Genomic DNA, 24410 nt, shown 5'->3' with positions numbered 1-24410 from the left:
GTAGGTTATGATTGAATTAGAAGGAGTCTGTAAATTGAAAAATGAACTGTTTTCAGAAACAAAGTCAGTAGATAATACTGTTAACTTCCACTTTAGAAAACATACCCCTGTGTGGCATCTTAACAAAAATATTGTCAAATAAAGAAGCTGACGAGGAAGTAATGTGTGTCACTAACTTTTTTTTAACCTTTTGGATGTGCTTTGAATAACTTAATTATACATAGCTATGTGAGCTGAATTAATGCAACCATATAAAGAAAGTATTAGATCTTACACAAGCAATCTTTGTCCATTATATCATAAAATAGTACAGTGAATAAGTAAGCTATTAAGTTATATAATTCAGTAGGTTAACACATAGTTCAGCAGGTTATTACAACTTTGACAATGTTCAGTGTCTAATCTAAAGGGTACTAGTTCTGAATCCTTCCTCAAGAATTTCTCCTTGCCAAGGTTTATTCAATAAGTGTCACACCTGTTGGGTAATAGTTCTTTTAAAAGCTTTACATAGAGTTTAGGCCATGTGGTATAACTAAGGCAGATTCATGCTACACACACAGCATATCACATGGGATATGTTTACATACAGTTAAAGTACATGGGAATTATTCATGCAGTCGTGAGTTATCCTAAAAATCTGCAGAGGCTTCAATTGTCTTGGGCCAACATTGGACGTTCCTTGCCTTGTAACTCTCCATGTATTACTGTGTGTTACCTAGGTACACATATTTTGATTACTGTCTATTAACATAATGACAGCACAATAGTGAAGCACATGTGTGTTTCAAAGTAGCTGTGTAATATGTTTGCATACATAAAACAAACTCAGAAATTATAGCGACAGATATATCTAAAATAGGCAACTGTTGCTATTCTAGGATCTTCTTTTGCAAGAAACATGGGCAGTTAGCACCACTAACAGAAGCAAAGGAAAACATAACGTGAATTAAAAACATTTTTTGGTGGCTTATAAGATGCACATTGTTTCAAAGTTGTAAAAACAAATTATGGTAGTACCGTTCCCAATTACCTTTTTCAGTTGTTCTCCTATTCCTGGTGCCAACATTATACAAGAGACAAGTGTGCCAAGGAGAAGAAGAAAGGCATAGACCAATCGAGTTACAGTGGAATTGTTGGTGTTGGGACAACATCTGCACAGTAAGCATGCTGCACCACTGCATAGACATGGCACCTGGAAAAACACACATTTAAATGTTGATCGAATCTTTCTCAAATCTTCGCAAAAGAGCATTTGTTACTGAGTAGTATTCATTAAGCATTCCTTTTAATAAAAAAAAAACAGAAATAGATTTACTTTGTTACAATTCAGAATATGGCATCACAACTAGTCTTTAAAGAACAACACTGCAACTAGACTTTACTTTTCTACAGTTCAACGGTTAACATTGGACAAGGCAGTGCCATTCATTAGCTGCAAAAACAAATTCATCAGACCACCACAGTTTGGTAAACATATATTTCGGACCATACAAGGTTCGGTATTATATGGGCAAATGTATGTCAATACTTATAGGTTTAAAGTTGTAACCTGGCAGGCGGCAGCAAGTCTCAAGGTGCGGGGGCGCGACGCTGGTGTACCGCACCCTCCTGCACCGTCGAAACTCGTAATCGCCCCCTTAGTGTATCCAAAATTCCTAAACACTCAGTTACCAAACTAGCAATTGAGAAAAAATGTCAACGTTTACCTTAATGTGGAAGTATAAGGTAAAAGTAATTCCTCGTGCATTAGACAGACGCCGGTAGATCATACAAATCAACCCAATAAATGCCTTAATTAGGTACTAAGCATGTGGACTGTGCCGGCATAAGATGCTAACCACTTTGATCGAGTAGTTATTGTTGTGAAATAAAATACTTTTTATTAACATATAATACTCATTTGGCTTAACCTGGACAGGACTGTACTAGTCAGCTGAAAGTGGTTAGTTCTGAGAAGAAAAGATATTTCACAACAGCCCAGTGTCTCTGAAAGAAATACCGATCTTAAAAGATGCCTCGACTTACCTGTAATACTCCCATTTCTCCTTAGTCCAATCTTCCTTGGTTAGCCAGATTTGTTTTACTATGCAATGAAAACGTATATTCATGGTTATTAAAGTTAGACCTGCTTTTGCACAATGAAAATGTTTTATATTGATTGTTTTCCTATAATCCACTATCATCACCTATGTGGCCTCTTGTTGTTACTGTACTGCAGTACTGACATACATATTTTAATCCTGCATCAGTGACATGGGTCTTCACCTCTAACTTTGCTTTGCATCTCAGCTTGAGGCACATCCTAGAGTCTCTCCACTTCCATTTTGGAATCAAACTCTATAAAGAAGTCTTCCGACTCTGCCCATCTGGATTCATCAGTTTGCTGCTGCTGACTTTGGGTCTAGCAGCCATCACATAGACATCTTAGGGTTGGATCTAGAGCCCTACAGAACCCTTCCATCTACAAAACATCCTAGGTCTTTCTTCAGGCACATTATCTATTCGATCTTATATGTATTCCAATAAGCCTGACTACAATTTATCCATTAGGACGTGGAAGAACGAGTCTACCAACACTAGAAGAAGGAAGGTGGTAGGGCACCACCACCTGTTTGCCTACAAATTATCTGTCAGACTTGGTGGCCTCACTGGCCTCTATATTAGCTTCCAAGCTTTGAGCTCTTTCTCTGGCTGATGGAATATCACATTTCTCTCCTAAACTCACACCACCCACACCAGGGCTTTGCTTTAGATCCATGTCTTCAGATAACAACGCTGGTAGCATGCACATTACATGCACCAACATAACATCCACTCCCCCACCTATCACCCCAGCCTTCTAATCATTGCTCCTAACTACTTCCTTTTCCCTTCTCTTCGTATATGGGTTTCAAAAACCCTTCCTTGTCTCCGTAATCCAGGGTGTTCCATTGTAACCCTCAACCTCTCCCCTTATCTCTTGTTCACTCCAAGTTGTTGCATGTGCCAGTGCTGTGTCTAGAAGATGACCCTTCCTCTGTGCTCTCCACCATTAATTCCATCCCCTTCTCATATCCTTCCCTCCTGTAGGTTCGGGTTCGACAGAACTCCAAAAAGCCCACAAGCTTACATAGCGTTTATTTATTACACAACATATTTTAAAAAAATTTAATAAAATCACCAGGTACATAACCTGTGTTTTTTCTCTGGCACTACATTGCAATAGACTGTCATAGCTGACCTGCATGGTATGGTATTCGGATACCAAATTGGGTGACTTTGCGTCTTTTAGAAATTTAATTTAGATTCTTAGTAACTTCCATCAAAAATATACATTTAATACAAGTGGAAAAGTCATGAACAACTAATGAACTAAAGTGATTAAAGATTTCAACTTCATGAAGCGATTCATCCACTTGGGTTTTATTCTGATTCCTAACAAAATCTGCTCAAGAAGTAGCAAAAAAAAAATCTTTGGAAACTGCTAAAAACATGAAATGCTTAATTATCAAGGGAAAAAACAGATTCACAAACCTGTCACAAGTTAATGTAATCTGCGACCTTGTTTTGAAGTAATTCGCTTTTCTTTTAGAAACCCGGGCCCTTTTTCAAATCAAAGAAGTCCACAGCTCACATCCCAGTCAAACGGCAGGGAGGCGATGGAAGGGAATTCCTATGAAGTCTAAAATGCACAACAGGCCTATTGTAGAGGTACATGAAAATCAGCTGAATGGTGCCAATTTTCTTTTATTTCAGCATGTATGGCTAATTTGCCTCGAGCACACAAGAAGACAATAGTCTTGCCCCGTTAGGAAAATATGATATATCCCACTTTAAATGTCATTTCGTCAGTTCCCCTGAATGCTGATATTTTTTTCGATCTAACCGTCTTGAGTTTTTTATCTTTTGTCCTCGTTCCTTGCCTATTTTCTTTACAGCATCTATTTCAATGGATGCTTTGCTGATTTATCCAGATACTTTATATGCCTTATATTCCTTAAACTTTCTTATTGCGACAAGTACGCCGTCTTGGAGCCATTTTAATGAGGTATTTGGTCACACTGCACACCAGCCTTCCCTACTTACTCCAATTAACTTTCCAGATATCCCAATCACTTCTCTTCTGGCTCAAGTCTCAGCTTTTGCCATCATTCACTTATCCCTCAATTCTACGTTCTCTTCCCAAATGGCCTTTTTTAGGTCTCGCCTAATCCAGCGCATGCGCTACTCTGGCCAAGACATTTAGCAGGTGAGTTTTCAAAGTGCTACTGGTTGGCTACTCACTTGCGTTCACGCAAGCGTGCACACGCGCAGCCGCCATCTGTCTCCTCCGCCACGGGTCATTAAGTTGCTTGTTTTTATTTCCCGTACTTTCCCCTCTGCCTCCGTCTGATCACTTTCACTTTCGTTTGAATCCAAATGTAAATTACAATGGTGTGCAAACTTTTTCGAGTTGCATCAAAATAGTCTTATTATTATTAGTTTTATGAATAAATGTATTGGTCTCAAACTTTGTAGTCTCTTCCGTGCACGACCACGTATTTACCCTGCTCGTCAATGCCTACCAACTATACAAATTGGTATCGGACCTAATTTAATTGCTCCCAACAAGCAATTTGCATGAATTACAGTACGCACACACACACACAACCACACACACAAACATACCCACAACCACACACACAACCACACACAACCACACCCGCAACCAAACAACCATACACACAACCACACTCATCCACAGACACAATCACAACCACACACACACACACCACAAGCCCACACACACAACCACACACCACACCACACAACCACACACACACCACACAACCACACACACAAACACACACACACACCACACACACAAACACACACCACACACACAACCACACACCCAAACACCACACACAACCACACAGACCACACACAACCACACACACATACAAACAACCACACACAACCACAACCACACACACACACACCACCACACACAACCACAACCACACAGACACTACCACCCAGACACAACCCACACAACCACACACACATACAACCACACACGCATCCACACACACAACCAAAACACACGCATCCACACACACAACCACACACACGCAACCACGCACACACAACCACACACACACAACCGGACACACACACAACCACACACATACACACAACCACACATACACACACACAACCACACAACACACACACACAAACACAACCCCAACCTTACACACAACCACACACACAACCACACACAATCACAACGACATACACAACCACGCACAATCACAACCACACACAACCACACCCAACCACACCCACAACCAAACACAAACACATAACCACACACACAACTTCAACAAAGTTTTATGAAAAATTGACTTTTAAAAATTCTGATTCCATCAAAATCCGAGTCGTCCACAACACCCTGTTTTTTTGGCTGTCGGCTGTGAAAAGGAGACCAATATTGCCCCCATTTGTATTATTCTGTATACTCGGTTCAATTCTGGGGTGCTTTTTTAATTTGTCTCTAGTTCATTTTGAATCTTACCGTTACTAATTCAAATTGTGTGAGCTTTGGATTATTTGCACTGCAAACCTTATCTCAAAAAGTTGCTGTAACAGGCTGCAAGTCCGCTACGGAAGCCCATTCATTTGCTAATTATTTTGCACATAAGGTTGCAAGACCATAAAGTGAAGTATTCAGGATTTTGAATAGTTTCTTGTTTGAAGATGTTACTCTCGCCTGCGCACCCCACTCCTGTACTAACGTTATGAGTGACCTGGCACCTGCCTTTCAGAGGTTCTTGCATCCACCCAAGTCTGGCCTGGCACTGGTGCGTCCCAGCCTGGCACACACCGGGTGATGATCTCCGCACCTCCTTTTAGACCCAGGTCACTACTGTTTGCAGTCTGTCACTCACCCCTCACCTCCCTGGCACTCACCCTTCACCCCTCAGGCCTGGCAGTCACTCCTCACACCTGGCACTCACCTTTCTCCCTCTTTGGCACTCAGCATTGACTCTCCGTGACACTCAACTGTCACCTCCCTGACACTCACCCATGTCCCTCCTGGCATTCACTACTCGTCCCCTTGGCACTCACACTTCACCTCCATGGCACGAGCCCTTCATCCCCCTGGCCTGGCAGCTACCCTTCACCTCTTGCACTCACCCTTCCCCGCCCTGGCACTCACCCTTGACTTTCCGGACTCTTACGTCTCACCTCCATGGCACTCAACCTTCATCTCCCTGGCACTCAACCTTCACCTCCGTGGCACTAGCCCTTCACCTCCTGGCCTAGCAGCTACCCCTCACCCCTGGCACTCATACTTCCCCCTTCTTGGCACTCACCCTTCTCCTCCCTGGCACTCACCCTTGACCCTCCTGACTGTTATGTCTCATCTCCGTGGCACTCACTCCTCACCTATCTGGCACTCACCCTTCACCCCCATGGCCTGACAGTCACCCGTGTCCCTCCCAGCATTCACTCCTCACCTCCCTGCCACTAACCCTTGTCCCTTCTGGCACTAGCCCGGTTTCCCCCAAGAACAAAAAAATAACAAGCATTGGCATAGACAATAGGTCTCGGCTTTGGGATCTTATAAGTGTTTAGCCACGCAACAGTTGGTGTCGTTGAACCAAGGATATTGTGCTGCATAACTTAATACTTAGAAGGTCCCAAAAGCGAGACCTATTGGGTATGCCAATGCTTGTTCCTTTGGTGTCTCTGCTGATACCCATCCCATCAGGAGAAACCATCTACAAGCTTCCAGAGCACAACAAAAATAGTTACCCTTATTCCCTGCCTATTATTGATATTGCTAAATATTCTATTTCTGCAGTGTGGCACCTTGAAGTCAAATAATCTAAGCAGTGCCAAGCACAAAAATTACAATGACTCAGTGTTGGAATGGGAATGTCCCCTGCAAAGCTGGCTAGCATGTAAGTGTATTGCCTGCATACCTGTGGTTGGAGGGTGCAGATCCAGACAATGAAGTAAGAAGGGAGGGAGGGAAGTTTTTGTTAGCAAAGTGCTGCCGATTAGTTCTTCCAGAGCATGGCCATTTGATTGAAGAAAGGCATAAAGGATGCGACTGCAGTTAGTAGTTCAAGGTGAGGACGTTTCTGGGTCATGCCTGCGCTTTTGCCTCTCCCCGATTACAGCTTTAGAAAAGCCATTGGTAGACTGGGGCAGAAAACTCACACTTCATTATGTCAATGTTGTGGGTGCTCTTGCTTGAAGACCTCCCCAGTGCGGACTCCTGTGAAAAGCATCACTTTATACAGAGGCTGTGACTGGAGAGCAGCCTAAGAAGGACACTTGAAAAGAGAACAAACCGAAACCGATCGAGGTTGAGACACTGGATCAACATCACAGGTACGGAACATGTGTATAAAAATGAAACCCAAACTACCCTTCTAGGTAGTTCCAATTCCAAGACCTTCATGAACAAGTAAAGGAATGCTCTGCAGAGTACTTGAAGGACTGCTGTGTGACAAGGGTTGTGGTCCACCTACCAGCCAGCCTACCAGAGGTGAGAGGACAACACCTGTAGTCTGCATTTTCTGCTGACAGACCTCATGCTCTCTGTTACTGCCTGCCTGCCTGACCGCCCACCTATCCGCCCACCCGCCCTCCTGCCGGGCAAGAGAGGAAATAAATCTGCCTGGCTGTGTAGGAGAAGAGACTGGGTTTAAGAATAAGCAAAATGAATGAGCATCCAAACCTGTGTGGAATGTAATCTGCACCTGTGCCCAATTCAAGCCTCTGCCAAAGGCTCTTAGGGACTGTAGCTGGGTGAGAAAAAATACTGGGAGTGTTGTGGTGTAGCACCATAAAGATCTATATCAGGGGTAGCACCCTGTATTCACAAATTACATTTGTTCAGCATTTAGTTCTTCTGTTTGTGATTAAAAGTTCTTAATTTTTCAGATATAATATCATAGGAGTGCTGCTGAAGACCCTGTAGGTACCCGCAGTCCTATAGAGAGGCTTCCTTCTACCTCGGAACATTTGATGACAGCGCTTTCACTGAAATATCTGTTTGCAAGGAAAATGTCATTACACAGTGGAAACTATGTACTATTGGCATTCTAATGTTTACCTTTGACACACTCGTTGTGTATTATTACCTTTGTGTAACGCTGTTCCAAAGAGAAAACTCAATTAAGAAAGTTTGACCAAAAAAAGTACTTTCTATTACAAACTGACAAGCACTGAGTTGGACATTAAGGGGCAGATTTACAAGCCTCTTGCGCCTCTTTTACGACTCCTTTGCGTCACTTTTGTGACGCAGCGGCGGCGCAAAAGAGGCTCCACGGTGCGGGGTATTTACAACATGACGCATCAAGAAGAGATGCCTACAACAAGAACTACCTGCCCCGACTAATGAAACAAGGCCCCAAAGAGGGGTCCTTAGATAAACACACTGTCACCGGAGAAATTTAAGTGCAGGGAAGGTCAGTAACTCCAAGTAGTACAAAAATATAGGCCCACATGCATCATTGTTACATTTTGCACTTCCTAATTTGCGAAAAATAAGGAATCGCAAATTAAGAAGTGCAAAATGCTTTGCATCATTATTTTCGGTATTCATTTGGGATTCGGTAAAAATCGCAATTTTTACCGAATCCCAAATGAATACCGAATTCTTAAGTAAATTTTCGCAATTCCCATTGATTCCTATGGGCCAAAAGGCCCATAGGAGTCAATGGGAAGGCATCAGCAAATTGCGAGTGGCACTTAGAAAATTTCATGGGTGCAGGGGGAGGGTCCAAAGGACCCCCCCATGCACCCCTGAAATTTATTTTTCGCATCATGTTTCACACACACATGTCCTAAGGACATGTGTGTGTGAAACATGAATGTTGAAAAAAAAAAATTTCACCATTTTAAACACTTTTTCCAAAAGTACCGAGTGGTTCAACCACTCGGTAAATTTGGCACCCTAATTGCGAATTTCCACTTGTAAAAGTAATGATGCATTGCTTTTAAGAAATCGCACATATGCGACTTCTTAAAAGCACCCGCAATTTTAGAACTCGCAACAATGTTACGAATTCTAAAATTGCTTCATGCATCCCAAAAAGCACTTTTGCATTCGCAAACGGCCGATTTTAAGGAATCGCACCGTTTGCGACTACAAAAATGCTTGATGCATGTGGGAAATAAAGTTTTATTAACTTTTAACAATTATTTCAAAAGGATAAGGTACTTAACATAATATAGGTCAGTGCATCAAGAGCAGGGTATTTCAAAATATCCAACCCCACACTCCTCTTTCATACTACACATTCAGTCCTTCACATATTACCAACACTCAACACACAACTCCATATCTCAATCACACAATTCACCACATTCACAAAGGCAGAGAATAGAGAAACGCCACAAGATGGTCCTGAGACAGAATAGTACAGCTCATCATGGCAAGGGGGATAGGGGTATGTATCATCCAGCTTCCCATTCACGAAAATCGCCAACGCGCGTTTCAGTGTGTTTTGCCCCAGCCGGGGCTACACCATCAGGGCGAAAAAGGAACAAGGAATAGAGGGAGGGGACAAGAATCCAACGGGCCAAAAGGCTATGATCCGCCAGACGCCGGCAACAAGGTAAGAGGCACTGGAAAAGGAAACTCAACAGGTATCGAGGAAAGGCGCTCTGCTCTGGAGAGCTAACAAGTAAGTTCCAGAAGGTTCCTAAGTTGGGCACGATCCTGGAGTTCGGTTTCTTTCAAGGCCAGTAGCACACAAACATCTGTTCTGGAGCCGGGACTTCCATTGGTTGAAGTTTTTTACCCCCCGATCCGCAGATTCGGGAGTTCTCTGCAGTAGAGGATTAGCGACGTGGCGCAAATGGTCGAGCTCCTCGCTTGCGTTTCGATGATAGCGGCGCATATCACATCTGAGAAATGCATCACATTGTAAAGCCCTGCGCCAGAAGTAGGCGTTCCGGCGCGGGGGGGGGGGGGGTTCCGGCGCAAGAACGCCTCCTAAAAGTGGCTGAGTGAAATCTACAAGATTTCACTCAGTCACTTTTAAGCCCATGCTGCGTCAAAACCCTGCGTTGAATGGAGTTCACATACTGAAATTGCAACATTTGGGCCCTTTTTCCGTCCTCACTAGACAAGAGACGCCAGAACTAGACAGTTACAGTCAGAGAGCAAAAAAACATTTTTGTGGTTGTAGGAGGTGGTGGGTAGAGACATTCACACTGTCACTGCTTGGAGTGGAGAACACTGGACCAGCATATACCCAAAATATGTTCCTACGTCCTCTGAGGTTGATAACATGGGTGTGTTCATAAACAGTCTTTCAACAGGAAGTAAAAGTATGGCATTTCCTTATATGAAGTTTTCACCAAGCTTCCTACCTGTTATGTCATCAGTGTAGGCCTGTGACCCTGAAAAAATTTGATGTCCTAGACACTGAACAACACAGCTCGAGGTTAGAAGTCGACAAAGAGACATTTCTAGTTAGAACAGGACAGGAATAGCATGTTCAGAGGCAAGCTCTCCAGATGTAGTGTGCTCCTAGTTGCCTATATGAGACCTAGAGTACTGCATCAGTTTCATCTACTGGCCAGGAGTTAGCTGGAGAGAAGTTATGTTATTTTTTTATTTTACTCGCTGCCTCATACTGTGCATACATCTTTTGCAGCATCATTTGAAATTCTGGCCTGTGATCTGTCTTTTGTTCCCCTAACACTGATATCCACAAGACTGAAACCTTTGGGTACCATTAGGATGTTTGAAGATCTCACACTTACAGTAAATATCTACAAAAGCACAAGGATTCTGTTGGAAAGGCACTTGAGTAAACCTTCTGTCATCATTCTGGACTTCCATAAACTGTGCAGCATGCAGATCAAGCTCAGAACGTTGCCTCCCTTCATCCCTTCACCTCCATTTATATCCCTGGACCATCATTAGGAAGACAAACTGATCTCTTTTGGCCTATTTGGAGGGGGAGGTGGTGCTTTGGATGGGTGTTAGGATTTTCTGTGTGACAGCACAGAAACCCTACAAACATCACCATTCTTTAAAGTAGTGCCACCCACTTCGTCAAGCACAGGGATATAGTTGTGCTGCCTTCGAAGAATAGCAATCGGAACATGTGGAAAGTTACTTTTATTTAATGACACCAGGGCTTCTTCGTGCAGCGTTGGCTGCTGGGTCACCTATGCAGTATGCAGCTAGAGTTCCATACAATGGAGAGAACACACTGAACAGCGACAGTCCCATCATGCTGATGGTCTTCGTGCACCACGAAGCAGCAAGTAAACTGTGTATCACACCGACAGAGCACTGTAAACTGTGATTGTGAATAATGACCAAAGGTTAAGGCCCCATTTTAACTGTGAACCACAGAGCCTATTGCTTAAGTACCATTAAAACATTGAATTCAGATCCTTGGGATGGAAAGAGCTCAGGAGCTCTGGTTTTCAGTCCTCATCTCAATTTTAGGTGTAAAACTTAGTTGTGTGTGGTGCTTTTGTTTTTACAGAAGCAAAGTACTGACTGGACATTCATTTATAATAATATATTTAGCCATTTTACTATGTTCCGAGAGACTATTCAACACCAGCTCCTTGAGAAGCCTTGGGCTGCTCCACTCCACTACCCTGAGAGAGTCAAGTGCCAGGGAGGAGTACCTTGTAATCCAGTTACATAGTAAGGAGGCCCCAGGTTGTTTATCCCACTCGCGGGGCCGATTGCTGTGCTTCAAGATAAGTTCGGAAAGGGCCCCATATATCTCTGGGCCTAGATGTGGGAGGAGTTGTGCTTGCATAGATTTCGCTTCTTCTGGAGCAGGACGCCAAGCTGGTAAGCCATCCCTTTACCGTGGGGGCTGATCTGCCGCCCCAGTGAATGGCGACTTCTCTTTTGGCTAATAGCAAGCCAATGGCTACAAACCTACGCAGTTTCAGGGCCAGCTGGACTACGTAACCAAGGAGGGCAATCTCAGGCAGGGGATTTATCGTAAGCTGAACCATTTTGCTGAGGATCCTATGCACTTCTACCCAGTATGTGTGTATACGAAGGCATGTCCAAGCAAGGTGGGCAAAATCAGCGTAAGGGGTCGCACATCAAGGGCAAACATGGGGTTTGGAGGGATCCATTCTATGGGGTCTAGCCGGAGTAGCGTACGTTCTGCGAAGAAATGTCAAATGGATTAATTTGTGGCAAATATTAATAGAAACATTCTGCGTCATTGCACAGCATGCAAACCATTGGTCATCTGTAATTTGGTTCCCCAAGTCTGCTTCCCAGTCTCCACGGATCTTTGCGTCATTAAGAGGGATAATGTCAGCGCAGGTCTTGTTAAGTTTGGATATGAGATGTATACCCTTATCACTGTCTATCACCATAATGAGTGGAAGGAAAGAAGGAGGTTCGAGAGGGAAATCCGGGGAGATAGTATGTAATGCTGACCGCATATGCAATAAAATGAACTTGTCCATAAATGTTGCGTCAGGGAATTGGGTCTCGTTGTTGGACTTGAACACATGCCCCTCTGGAAATAGGTCGCCCAACTTAGTAAACTGAAATTTAGTGCATGTACGTTGAATCATTTTTTTGCCTGTAATTGGCAACCATATATCGTTTGGGAGAGGAAGCGAGGAAGAGTAGAGGGTGGGTGTATTAGTTATTCGCCTCAATTTCTCCCATGCCCAGCTGGTGGTAGACACAGTTTGGATATCTTTAGGGTCCCTGGGTAGGCCTGTAGGAAAGATGGTAGCCAGAGTTTCAGGGAGGACTAGATCGGATTCCGGTCTGAGATATGGGATCCTTGCATCTGGATGGTACCATGTCTGAGCATAGCTGCACTGGGCAACCAAATATTATAACTGAAGATCTGGTACCCCATAACCCCAACCGGTACAAGTTAGTAGTTTAGGACCAAATCAATAAAGTGATCATGTGCAGTGCAGGCTCCTTATTTCTGACACAATCTGACAAACAGAAACTAAGTACTTTCAGACACATCAGAAGCAGGCAGCTGCTTTTGCTGTCCCAGGGACTTCTGCTAATTGCAGTTCTACTGAATTCATTCACTGCTGCCATCCTTGATTCCAGTGAAACTAGTTGGCTTTGCCTTTATGCTTGAAGAGAACAGAAGGAGGGTCTCTGGAGTTTTGGATAACATGCCTGTGCCATCAGGAAGTTGTGAATCCGTGTGGTGTCATCTCACACAGATTACTTAGAAAACAATCTGCCCGTGTAATATCGAAGTGGAAGGTCTACTTAATTACTGATTGCATGTGTTTGTTCTGTGATCCAAGACCACGGGACGAACTGTAGCTGTGTTAAAGTGTTCAGTCAAACTGATGTTGTGATTCACTCAGTGGTTAGGAGCATGGCTTTTGACTGCATGAGGAACATAGGAGACAATCAGAATCAGACAATCAGAATCAGACACAGAAGTCTGCAATTGCACCATCAGGCCTGCCAAGTATCACGCATCAGGTGTGACGCTAATGCATTTCAGTGTGGTGTTCCCGCATCACCGCACTGAAATGCATTATCACGCATTTTGCCACTGACCACATGGCTGCCCACTTGACGCCAGGTGCTAGCGCGCGCCGGCGCTGACAGCGTGTTTTCCGGGCCACAGCAGACTTCATTCAATGCCGGCAGCAGCAGCTCAACAGTTAAAGATCTGCTCTGCCTCTCTCCGACTAAGTGCTTGCTACAATGTTACTGACAATCTGCCTGGCTGCTGCCTGAAATCCGGCCTCACGTCCTCCTGGAACAGGAAGTGTGGCAGTATGAGTGAGGTCGGTGACCAGAAGCGGCGGGGCTGGACCAGGGACTCGACTGGAGGAGTTGCAGCTGTGTCGTCCGGTCCGCGTGGCGTCCCTTAGAAAGTCATACTTCTGAGACTGTCTGAGTCAAGTGCGCTGCTGCTAGGCCTGCGCAAGAGGGGCAATAATTTGTATTAAAATCCAGCCCGGCCGTGTTGTTGGATTGGCGGGACGCCGGCACAGCATGATCGACCACCTGCTGGCAGTCACTCAGGGTCAATCAGCCAGCTGCCGCATGATGATCGGGCACTGCGGGGGAGACTGCACGCAGTGCTGCACAGCCGTGCGGCTCAGTCACGGTCCGCCGTGGCCGCGGGAACCCCTGTGGGCACAATAGCTGAGCAAGTGGTCACTCGCACCACCACCACAGCGGTATTGATCTCATAGACCCGGCGGAACCCACTGGCGCCAGCAGTCAGGCTGCTGAATATGAACTACGCCAGCCCGGGTCGTCAGAGTGGTTCAGCAGCAGAGTCCTGTCGTCTGAGTCCTGTGAAGCAGATTGTGTGCCAGAAACATGCTGTGTTGGTTGCCACGGCAGTCTCCTCCAGTCCTAGCAACTGCCACCACGGGGCCCAACTGCAGAGAAGTAAGTACCTGAACAGACAGTAATCATCTCTTAGTTGCACTGATTTGCTATGCTTAAAATGTACTCTTTCGGCTGGCGCACGGTCATGAGATCATCAGATCTTGTATCCTCCAGGGCCCTCTCACTTGGACACTGCATTGTTCTGCGGTCCATCTGACTCCTGCGGCTGCCCTCTAGTGATGCTCCTGTTAGGTGACCACAGAATATGGGCAGATCTCCTCTCTGTCCACCTGTGGCCTGCCCAAAATGTCATCTGCTGTACCAAGTTCTGGAATACTCCAGGGCTAATTTTCCCAGCTACAGAAAAACAGTGGGCAGTGCTTCACAAATCTGCATATGTGGTATTCATTCAAGCTTTACCCCTCAGTTGTGATGTTTGTGGCACACAGCACTGTGGGGATGCTGATTCTGGGAGTCAGGAGTGGAGTGCTAAAACACATGTCCACTTCATTTGACCACAGGCCACCAAATTTGCATCTTTAAATCTAAGAGTTATACTCTTATCACAAAGGTATTCCTTTCATGAAAATGTAAAAAATACACAGATCATAAATGGAGTCATTTTTGATGCAACGTAAAGAGGAAAAGGAAGTCCACCCTTGCCTGTAAGCTTTCAACCAGTCTGCAGTTTTATTTGAGAGTACAAGACATATGTGTAGTGAAAATAAATATGGTGTTATTTAGAGCACGTTTATTAACTAAGCTGCCTGCCTGCCCTTAAACTACAATCACGCAGTCTGTGTCCTCACTGTAGTTTCAGCTAGTGCGTTACCGCACTACTCTAACTCATTTTGGGTGTGGGTGAGGTAGACTTGGAGCCACTGTCATCATTGGTGCATTGCAACTGGTGTTACTAAAGTACTGCCTGTGAAAGACTTGTTTAATGTTTAATATCATGATTACACATTTGTTTAACAGTACAATCAGGTTAAAAGGGCACTAGGTTAGTGCCCTTCAATTTCAGGTGCTTTGCAGCAGTTTTAAGATGATATTCTTAGAGTTTTTCATTGTTCAAATTAGTGTAATTTCTGTTATTTATATGTTTATATGTTTTCCTCGTCTTCATTGCTTGACTTTGCTCGCAAGAGAGTATCACTCATAGTTTTTGAAATGTCACTCATAATTACACTGAAATTATGAAAATGTCACACATAGCAATCTGAAACTTTGGCAGCTATGCACCATACCCAAGCATTTTTGGAAGGTACTTGACCCAAGACCGCAGATCTTGTATAGACATTTTAAGTTGAGAATGATCACTTGTCATAAATAAACCAGAGAATTCACAAAAAGATACACACTGTGTAGCCATGTGAACACACTGCTGCCATGTCCAGATCTAGACAAGTGACAACACCAAAACAATCTCCTGTTGGAGACAGAGGAGAACCGATCTAGTCTTCATACACCATGAAGGACACCACCATGTTTTTAGGATGATGCAGTGATGCATTCCAGAACCCAACACCAAAACTACAGATGGCAGAAGGCAATGATTCTAGTCTGAGAACAAGCATACCACTAATGCCTGATGTGGTATCTAAAGTAGAAAGCAAGAGAGTATAATTCACGCGTAGCGAAGATGGTTTTCTTTTTTTTTGCCAAAGCAACATCATCTTCATTCTCTGAATCATGGACAGAATATCCAAAATATATTGAAAATAGAATATCTCTTGGCCAATCCTGAATCAAAATGTACTTGTATTTTCTGACTCTCAAAAAATCCTTGTCCATTCTAGAATATAGTAGTGTATCCGGGGTGACAAGGGCCCTGCAAACAGGGAAAATGGCTCCACCTGTAGCCCAGTACGAAGGTTAGAAAAAAACATAATTTGGCTGCAGTTGGTCCATCACACTTCTGGGCCCGGTGACGCAGCCATGCTGCACCAGTGATAGCTATGCAACTTCCACAATGACGGCAAGTGATCAACCATCCAGCTTGAGCGAGTGCTCCAGTCAATTCCGCCCTTGCTCTCTCTCCTGGGCCCTGCCTTCTCTAAGCCCCAAATCCATCAGCTTCCCCACAGGCTGACACCCTGGAAACTATTCCAAGGGTAGCAAGTCTGGTATTCTTCCTTAGTGAGCCCAACCAGAAAACCAGGTCACTTCTCTCATTGTCTCTTTTCAATTACAGCTATCTGTCACCGACTGCGCTCTGTCACACCTCCATTCTCTCTTTCAACATCATCCTTTTAGAGCCTCTAGCGGAGGCTGCACTTAGAGTTGATTCAGTTCTTAGAGCAAGCATTAAAAGCAATTAAAAACGCTTATGAATGGTAAGTGGTTATTATTTTCCTATTGCCTAAGAGAAGGAAGATCTTTACAAAACAGATGGGATGTATTATCTTCCAAAATGTAAATCGCCAGAAAGAGGTAGTATAATATTGTGTTCATATAATTTTGAGAGTTTCAAATCACAACACCTCTATAACCCAACAAAGCTAACTCCACGGATTGTGTGTAACCTGAAAGTCACTAATTCATATTAAAGCAGTTATTTCAGCATTTAATCCCCATGTGCGATCTTTATGTGTGTGTTACATTCTTGCTACTACATATTGATTTATTTACATGTACTGTTGAATTATAAACTGCTAGTCAGAAACCTTTTCAGAAGGTCATGAGGCAAGCAGGGGTCACTGAGATCATCTGTGAAGATTGTGGCATTTGGCTCCTGCTTTCCCAAGGCTTGGCTTACTATGGGGCCCTTCAGCCCACAAAACTCGGTAGTGGCGTGGTTCAAGCAGTCCAAGGCTCCTCAGTGGGAGGTAAGTGTAGGTATGCTTATGCTCATAACTCAGAATACCCACAGTGCCCCCAATAAAATCACTGTCAAGTCCAATACTTTATTTTGGTAAGAAAAACAGTATTTCTTCTGCATGCAATCAGAGCACATTTAATAAGTCACACAGAATGTCTCTATAAGCTAAAGCCCTAGCACTGATCTGGGTCGTGTTTTCCCTGTGGGTCCACTCCTTCTCTTCTTCTCCAAGCTTACCAACATGTCTCTGGCAGACCGTAGGAGGAGACTCCACAGGTACTGGCCGCACTAGAGAGGAGCATCAAAGTATGGCTTTGGCCTGGAAAGTTTCAGCTCTACAGGCGTTAATCCAAGCCTGCAGCCCTGCTCCAGACTCACCCAATCACAGCCTTAAAACTCCGGGGCATGTCTTTCCACGTTCCAGCGACATGGAGCTTACACCGAATCCTCCTTCGTGCTAAGTGTACTGAGGCACGTGGCGGGAACTTCGCGGTTGCAGCCAGTAAATTGTTGGAGATGGGGTATGTAGGAAGGTGGATATCTGAAAATGGTTACCCCCAACTTTTTGCCTAGTGTTTAGCTGGTTTTCAACTTAGTTGGCCTGGGATCCTGCTAATCAGGGCCACAGGCCATCTGCTCTCACTGTAAAATGGACTCCGTGTACTTTAGGTACATACCGAATTGGATGTTGGGTCACCTTGTGAGCCCCTGTATAGTGTACCATAGGTACCCAGGGCATAGGTGCACCCAAGGCCTACCAGGGGCTGTAGCATATATTATGCCACCCCTGGCTGGCCATCCAAATTGACACAACTGGCTGATCACTCAGCTGGGGCAAGGTTGTGTAATCACCCCTTGCTTAGAAATAGTATTGCTATATCTAACTTTATGTATAGACACATATGCACCTATAAGTCACTCCTATGGCAGGCCTTAACAATCCTGGAGGCAGGGGAGGAGCCTAGCTCGCGACCGAGATGGCCGCGTTTTAGCTCGGCTCCGTTCACCCGCCTGTTTTCTTCGTTTATCCTGTACTTATCCTGCCCCGGGAAGCCCTCCTTGCTGTGTTTCTATATTGAGGACACTTTGCAGACACTTACCCGTTGCTCCGGTGATCCTGGGTGCGGTGGATCCTGTGCGGCGATCCCGCTCGCTTCGGAGCCTCCGGGCGGGCCGGCCTGGACCTCCTTGTGACGCCGGGACGGACGGAACACGATGATCGGCCCTTGATGGCGCGGTGGACGTGGTTGTGGAGGCCGATGTGCGGGTAGGCCTGCTGTGCCCGCTGGCAGACCCGGTGGACTTGGGCCTTGGGGTGAAGGCGCTGCCTCTCGTTGAAGAGCCAACTCGTCTATCCGGCCTGGACCCCCCTTTGTTCTCCGGCCCGGCCATCTTGAATTTTCCGCCCGGACTCGGAGAACGGGGCCGGCGGCACGGGGGGACCGGCGAATCCCCTTCTTCTGGTGGGTCTCCTTCCTGCCTCGGGGTGCCCTGTCGCCGGTCGGCTGGCCTCCTTTTGCCTTGGTGTTGCCCCGGCCGGGGCTGCCGACGGCCGAGGACTTGCTGGGCTCCTAAGATGGCGGCCGACCCTGGATGTCTCTGCCGGGCCTGGGCGAGCACTGGGGGCCCGCCACATGGCCCGGATGCCGGATCTTGTAAAGGGTTTCCTGCACTTCAAGTTGTCCTGGATGCACTAACCTCCTGGCGGACTTCCATGGCTGCGCCTGTCTCCTCTGTGGAGGCGGACCCTCCTTTCGAGCTCTTCGGGCCCCCGGCGTCGGATTTGGCCTCCTCGTTGCAGGGTGCGGCTGGCGTGCTCCTGGGATCTGTGCCCTCGGCGGCGACCACATCCATGGGTCGGCGAATCTCCGACGCCCTTCATCGTCCTGCTTTGTTGCCTCGGCCGCTGGTCCGCGGTCCGCTTGTATCCTGGCCTGGCCTCGATGATCCTTCCTGTTCATTATCGCATCGGCTCCCCGGCCGTGGCGCCGGTGCCGACCCGGCTTGGCTTGCCTCGTTGGACCTGTCCTTGGAACTGTGCCTGCGGTGTGTACGTCGTACCATGACTTTCCTGGACCTTCCGTATTTTCTTTCACGTTTTTTCTCAGGACTGCCGCTGGATCTTCCCCTGTGCCCTTGGTTCCTCGCAGTTTGGTCTTTGTTTGTTCGGACGGTTACAACTTTGGACAAACGAGGACAGGGCTGAAACGACTTTTTATATGCGGTAGTCTTGTATTGGTTTGATAATCGACATGTGCTGGTATGATGATGTGTCACTTTATGGGACTCCTGAAACTTATCCTGATATTATTAACTTCCCGTGGGCTCAACCCCCCCCTTTTTCACAGGTGGTGGGATGGATGCAGATAATACTGTTTTTGGCCCTCTCCCGTGTGTGATACTTTTCCTTTCCCTTTCCCTCTCCCCTTTTTGTCTTTGTTTCTACCTTGCTCTTATTCTTCTATATTTCGGGTTCTATTTAGGGCGACAGGCACGCTGCTGGGGGGTAGGCCGTAGCCTTCTGCAGGGGTGCAGGGTGGGCTTGTGGGTGGGTGGGGGGGTCTGTTGTTTTTTGGGGGGTCTTTTTCCTCCACTTTTTCTCCCTTTTGGTTCTATGGCCCTTGAGTATCCCTTTTTCGGGGCTCTGTCTCGTCATGTGTCCCCCTGGTGTCTTTCTGGGGTATTTCTTTTCCGGTATTACGATGATTGTGATTTGCTATGTGTGTTTTCTTGAAAATATTATTGTTTATTTTGTATCGGATTTTTGTTTTCCTGTTTTGTCGCCCGGGGGCGAGTGTTTGGGTTGGAGTCCCTTCCTTTTCCTTTTCCTTCTTTCTCCCTCCCCTCCCCCCCCTTTTGTGGGGTTTCCTTCCTTTATTGGGGGTGCGTTTCGTATTGTTTTTGTGATTGGGTCCTCTTCTTTGATGTTTGGTAGGATGGGTGGCAGCTGCGGTGGGTGGGCATTGGACAGCGCGCGTAATTGCCTTTCCCTATGTCCATTGTTTTGACCGGTGCTTATTGGTATATTTTTCTCTTATTTGTTTCTCCTGTATTTCTACGATCGCTGGGTTGCTGCCCGCCGCGGCCCCGCCCCTGTGGTTTACCTCACGGCCCGTCATGATCCTATACTCCCCGCCCCGTCTTTTAAAAGAAAACTACCTTTCTAATGCTTGTTCCTGAAACTGCTCTACGATGCTTGTTGTTTCTCCTGTTTCATTGCCTTCGTATCCTGTGGCAATCTGTGCATTGCTCTTGATGTTTTTGCTGTGTGGTGGCCAGCCCGGTGGGTTGTAGGCCCGTGTTTGTGAGCACTATATGTACAATAAAGGTTTTCAAAAAAAAAAAAACAATCCTGGAGGCAGAGTGCTTGGTTTTATGTGAGATGGTGCTCTAGCATGAGCTGAGCCTGTCTGCAGCTTTTGGAACCATGTCCTTATAGCTGTTCTATGATATAGCCATACCATATACTCTTAAGTGCATTATAATCCTCGCGGTTGAATGCTAACTTTGGTTTGGCTTTATCAAAACATGTTGTGTAAGGTGTCATACGCTTTGGAATTCTACCCCCTCGCCAGTTCTGGCGACGGGGGTAGCATTCAACCCTTCTAGAGGGAGAAGACATGTTGTTCCTGTTAATCCCGATTAAAGTTAACCAGAGCCTCAGCATCACAAAATGGATGCTGCTGCCACAGACACAAGTCTGACCTCCTGCTACTGGGAGTCCTTCCAGCGAGGGAGGCTTGGACAATAGGTTTCCTGTCTTGGGAGGTGCTAGCACCACCCCAGACAGACCATAGTGTATTGGGGCAGGGAGGGCTGAATGAAATGAGACACTGCCTGGGGCACACAAGGTGTCCCATGCATAGCCCGGTTCGAACCAGTTGCTGGGGCACTCCAGCCCCAGCTCTGGCGCGAAACTGGACAAAGGGAAAGGGGTGTAACCACCCCTTCCCTGGTCCCATCCATAGGAGGGACCTAGCAGGTAATCCAGCCCCTCAGATTGGTATATAGGTAGGAGCTGAGTTAAGAGACTTTAGCTTTATCCTGAACTGAAACTTGAAACGAAACTCTGGACCTTCGACATTCTATTGCAACTAGAAGACTGAAGAATCTCCCTTGTGGTCAAGGAGTGACCACCCTGTGCAAATAGGCACCATCCAGTGATCTGCGGTTTACTTTGTCGACGCTCCCGCCGGAGCCCGAGCACAGAGTCCGACAAGAGCCAGACTTCCAGACTTCTTTGACCCCGATCCACAGCCACAGCAAAGCTGAGACCCGTGGAGGCGACGAGAGAAGTGGGACCGGCCATCTTGAATAACCTGCTCTTTGCTACTTGTGCAGCTTCTGAGGCATCCTCGGAGTTGTGCATTGGGGATTGAGAAGCCCTAACCACGAGCACCTTCTGCACCGACGCACAGCCCTCCACACTCCACGAGTGCCGCGTGGGGCCTGCTAGTGTTTTTGTGCTCGACGCGTCTGTCCGGTTACTTGCCCGTTGGCTAGTGGCCTCTGTGACGACGAACCTTTGAATTTGAACCGCCTGCCTGGTTGCTCCAGGTGGGCCCCTGCTTCCCTGCAAAGGAGAAGCCCCCTGGACCTTGCTGGACCTTGCCAAGGCCTGTTGACTCCAATCCGGAAGCCGACGCCGCCAACAGCGAGATCCATACAATCCAAGAAGAGCAAGGATGAGTTAAGTACACAGCCAAGGAACTTTACTTGAGTAGGCTGTTGGGCACCACTCCATTGGCATGGGTAAAAAGGACTGTTCACATTACCGGTTCCTAGGAAACACAAAATAGTATGTTGCAATCACAGTACACTTGACACAACTCCAGGTGAGGGCAGTAGCCATCTACCACTCCCAGGATGGAGCATGGTGCACCCCCCTGGACTAACAAGACCACTTCACTGTGAGACAGGTCTAGGTCATGGCACACATACATGGTACATGTTTGCCAATTACTAAAAATCAGAACTAGGGAACCAGATATTCATGCAGCTGGGGCACTTAGGGTAGAAGTGCATGTCCATTACTATGCCTGGGACTTTTCCATATCAACACAGCTGTTAGCCTTAACTTGTTTAAGGTAAAAAACTGCTTTCTATTTGAACGATAATGTAATTGATAAATGAACAAATAATGAATATGGGGTTTATAATGAGTTCCATCTGGTCTCGTGATAATATCAACTAAAATGAGAAACAAGTCTGTTTGGTTTGTACTATAGAAATAGTCAATTGAATTGTAAGCTCCTTAAGTCACAACATTTTAAACATGGCTATGTATTTCACAAACATGACACATAATCAAACAACCATTGCATAAATGTCAGATTACAACAAACACATCGCAGCTAAAACGAAAGCAAAAAAAATGCATGACAAGTCGTGCTGGGCACTAGCATGTTCTCTTCAAAGTTTAATCTGTCACGGTATAGTAGCTGATTGCTGAATTGAAGTACTAAACAGGTACTGCGATTACTCTGTAGCCCTGCCAGTATTGTGTGTGCTTGATTTATTCAACACTGTCATATAATTATTATGAGAAGAGGAGTAATGTGAATAAAAACAACCAATACTATAATATAACCCTAAACTACACTGCAATGAGAAATTCAGGCGGAAGTAGTCTTTGTTTGTTTGAAACGATTCCACAATCATGGGCGAAATTATTTTTAAAGCAGATGACCCAACCAGATGCACAAAGAGAATATTAAAATGAATAATGTTATTAATTTTACTGAGTCGTTTTGATTATTATGATAGATTATGAGCTTTTGTACAGGCAACGTTCGCCAAACGGGTGATGTTGAGCTTGAGATAATGGAATGCTTTCAGATACATTAGATCTCACAAGATGATAAGGAAAGACCCAAAAAGTATATGTTTCCATTTCCCAAATGTGAGAAGGTGTCTACTTAGCAACAAAGGTGGCAAACTGTTAATTAATGGTAGGTGCACGCCCTTGTGCTCTTCGAGTTCTGTGAAATCTATGGAGGAGTAAAGAGAGGGAGGAGGCACAGAGCCCTTGTTATGCAAACTACGTAGAAAGAGGTATTTCCTAAACCACAGCTGTGAAGGTTAAGAAGACCCTGCCGTTCACTGGTTTCTAATGGGCGGTTTGACCGTCCTATAGGTCTGGGATGGTACAGTACATGAGAGAGAAAAAAACAGCAAGAAAAACCTTGAGTGGACAGCCCGTCCCAACCTCGCTACGTGAGTGCCCATCCCAGGGAAGCTGCTCTGGGGTCATGTCCGGTACTCTCTCACGAAAAGAAAAAGCTGGGATCCGGTGCTGCTGCCCTGCTTATAGTTACCGCTATTGGAAAGCTGGTTTGTGACATTTACAGAGAAATTGTACATTGCATAGTCCGAGATCGTACTGAAAACAAGGTTCCCACGCAAGATATAATGATTTCCCTGTAGTGTTAACACCTGTAGCCCTTCTGGGGAAGGAGGTCTACATTTGGCACACTCTCACTTCTCTCTCATTTAGCAGAACGTATCTTACCCAGCTGGCAACGGAGCAGATACCCAGTATGGCCCCCATGGCTGCCCCGGATCAGACGGGAAGGCTCTTTGTTTACTCTGTACGAGTAGCTGCGGCGACGCCTGTCACTAGCCCCAGCTGACTCCGTCCCAATGTCGACAAACCCTTCCGTGCTGTGTAGACACCGAAGAAGGACAATGCCCTTTCTAGGAACGTGTCATACGGAACGCCCTTTTCCTGTTTATCTGAACGCCATCTTGAAATTACATATTAGATCTCGACAAACATACGGTAATTAAGAAGGAAAAGCGAGTTCTTTACTGTGTGATGAATCTTAATTTCTAAATGTATGTGGTAATCAAGGAAATGTAATGTTAGATTTGGTTTTATATTTTAAAGTACAAACATAAATATTTTGATTACATTTTCGAAAATATTTGCTACACGTAAGTCCTCTGTAGCTTGCGTCTTATTGATGGTCATCTATAAAAGTTAACAACATTCGCTATATATATTCTTTCACAATAAGCTCAGTTAAAGTACTACAATAATAGGACGTCATTCGGCTTGGTGTTAACAGGGAGATACCATTTTGGATTGGGGAATTTAGTTCTGCTTTGTTGCGAAATAAACACAAAACATAAAAGTTCTAAAGAAACTTGGACTTCAGAAGTGCTAAAGGTTGATAGTCCCAATTTACCAATACGTACGAATTCATTATGAACAAAGTCTTAAAATGTTAAGTGCAGTATGATTGCATTTGGCCATACTGA

General features: G+C 45.4%; 1 protein-coding gene across 1 annotated transcript in view; it reads right to left on the bottom strand.

Moving 5' to 3' along the window:
* Positions 1-23814, bottom strand: part of SERINC3 (serine incorporator 3) — a 118869-nt gene extending 95055 nt beyond the window's left edge. Inside the window, exons 1-2 of the mRNA XM_078651938.1 lie at positions 23659-23814; positions 1031-1192 (exon numbers count right to left, since the gene is read on the bottom strand). Of these exons, the coding sequence (XP_078508064.1) occupies positions 1031-1192; positions 23659-23697 (201 nt within the window). The 5' untranslated portion in view covers positions 23698-23814. The remainder of the gene's footprint in view (positions 1-1030; positions 1193-23658) is intronic.
* Positions 23815-24410: the final 596 nt, after the last annotated feature.

Source organism: Lissotriton helveticus, chromosome 7 (genome assembly GCF_964261635.1).
Source record: "Lissotriton helveticus chromosome 7, aLisHel1.1, whole genome shotgun sequence".
In the NCBI taxonomy this organism is placed as follows: domain Eukaryota; kingdom Metazoa; phylum Chordata; class Amphibia; order Caudata; family Salamandridae; genus Lissotriton; species Lissotriton helveticus.
Note: the sequence above shows the minus strand (reverse complement) of the source record. Positions and strands in the feature narration are given on the sequence as shown.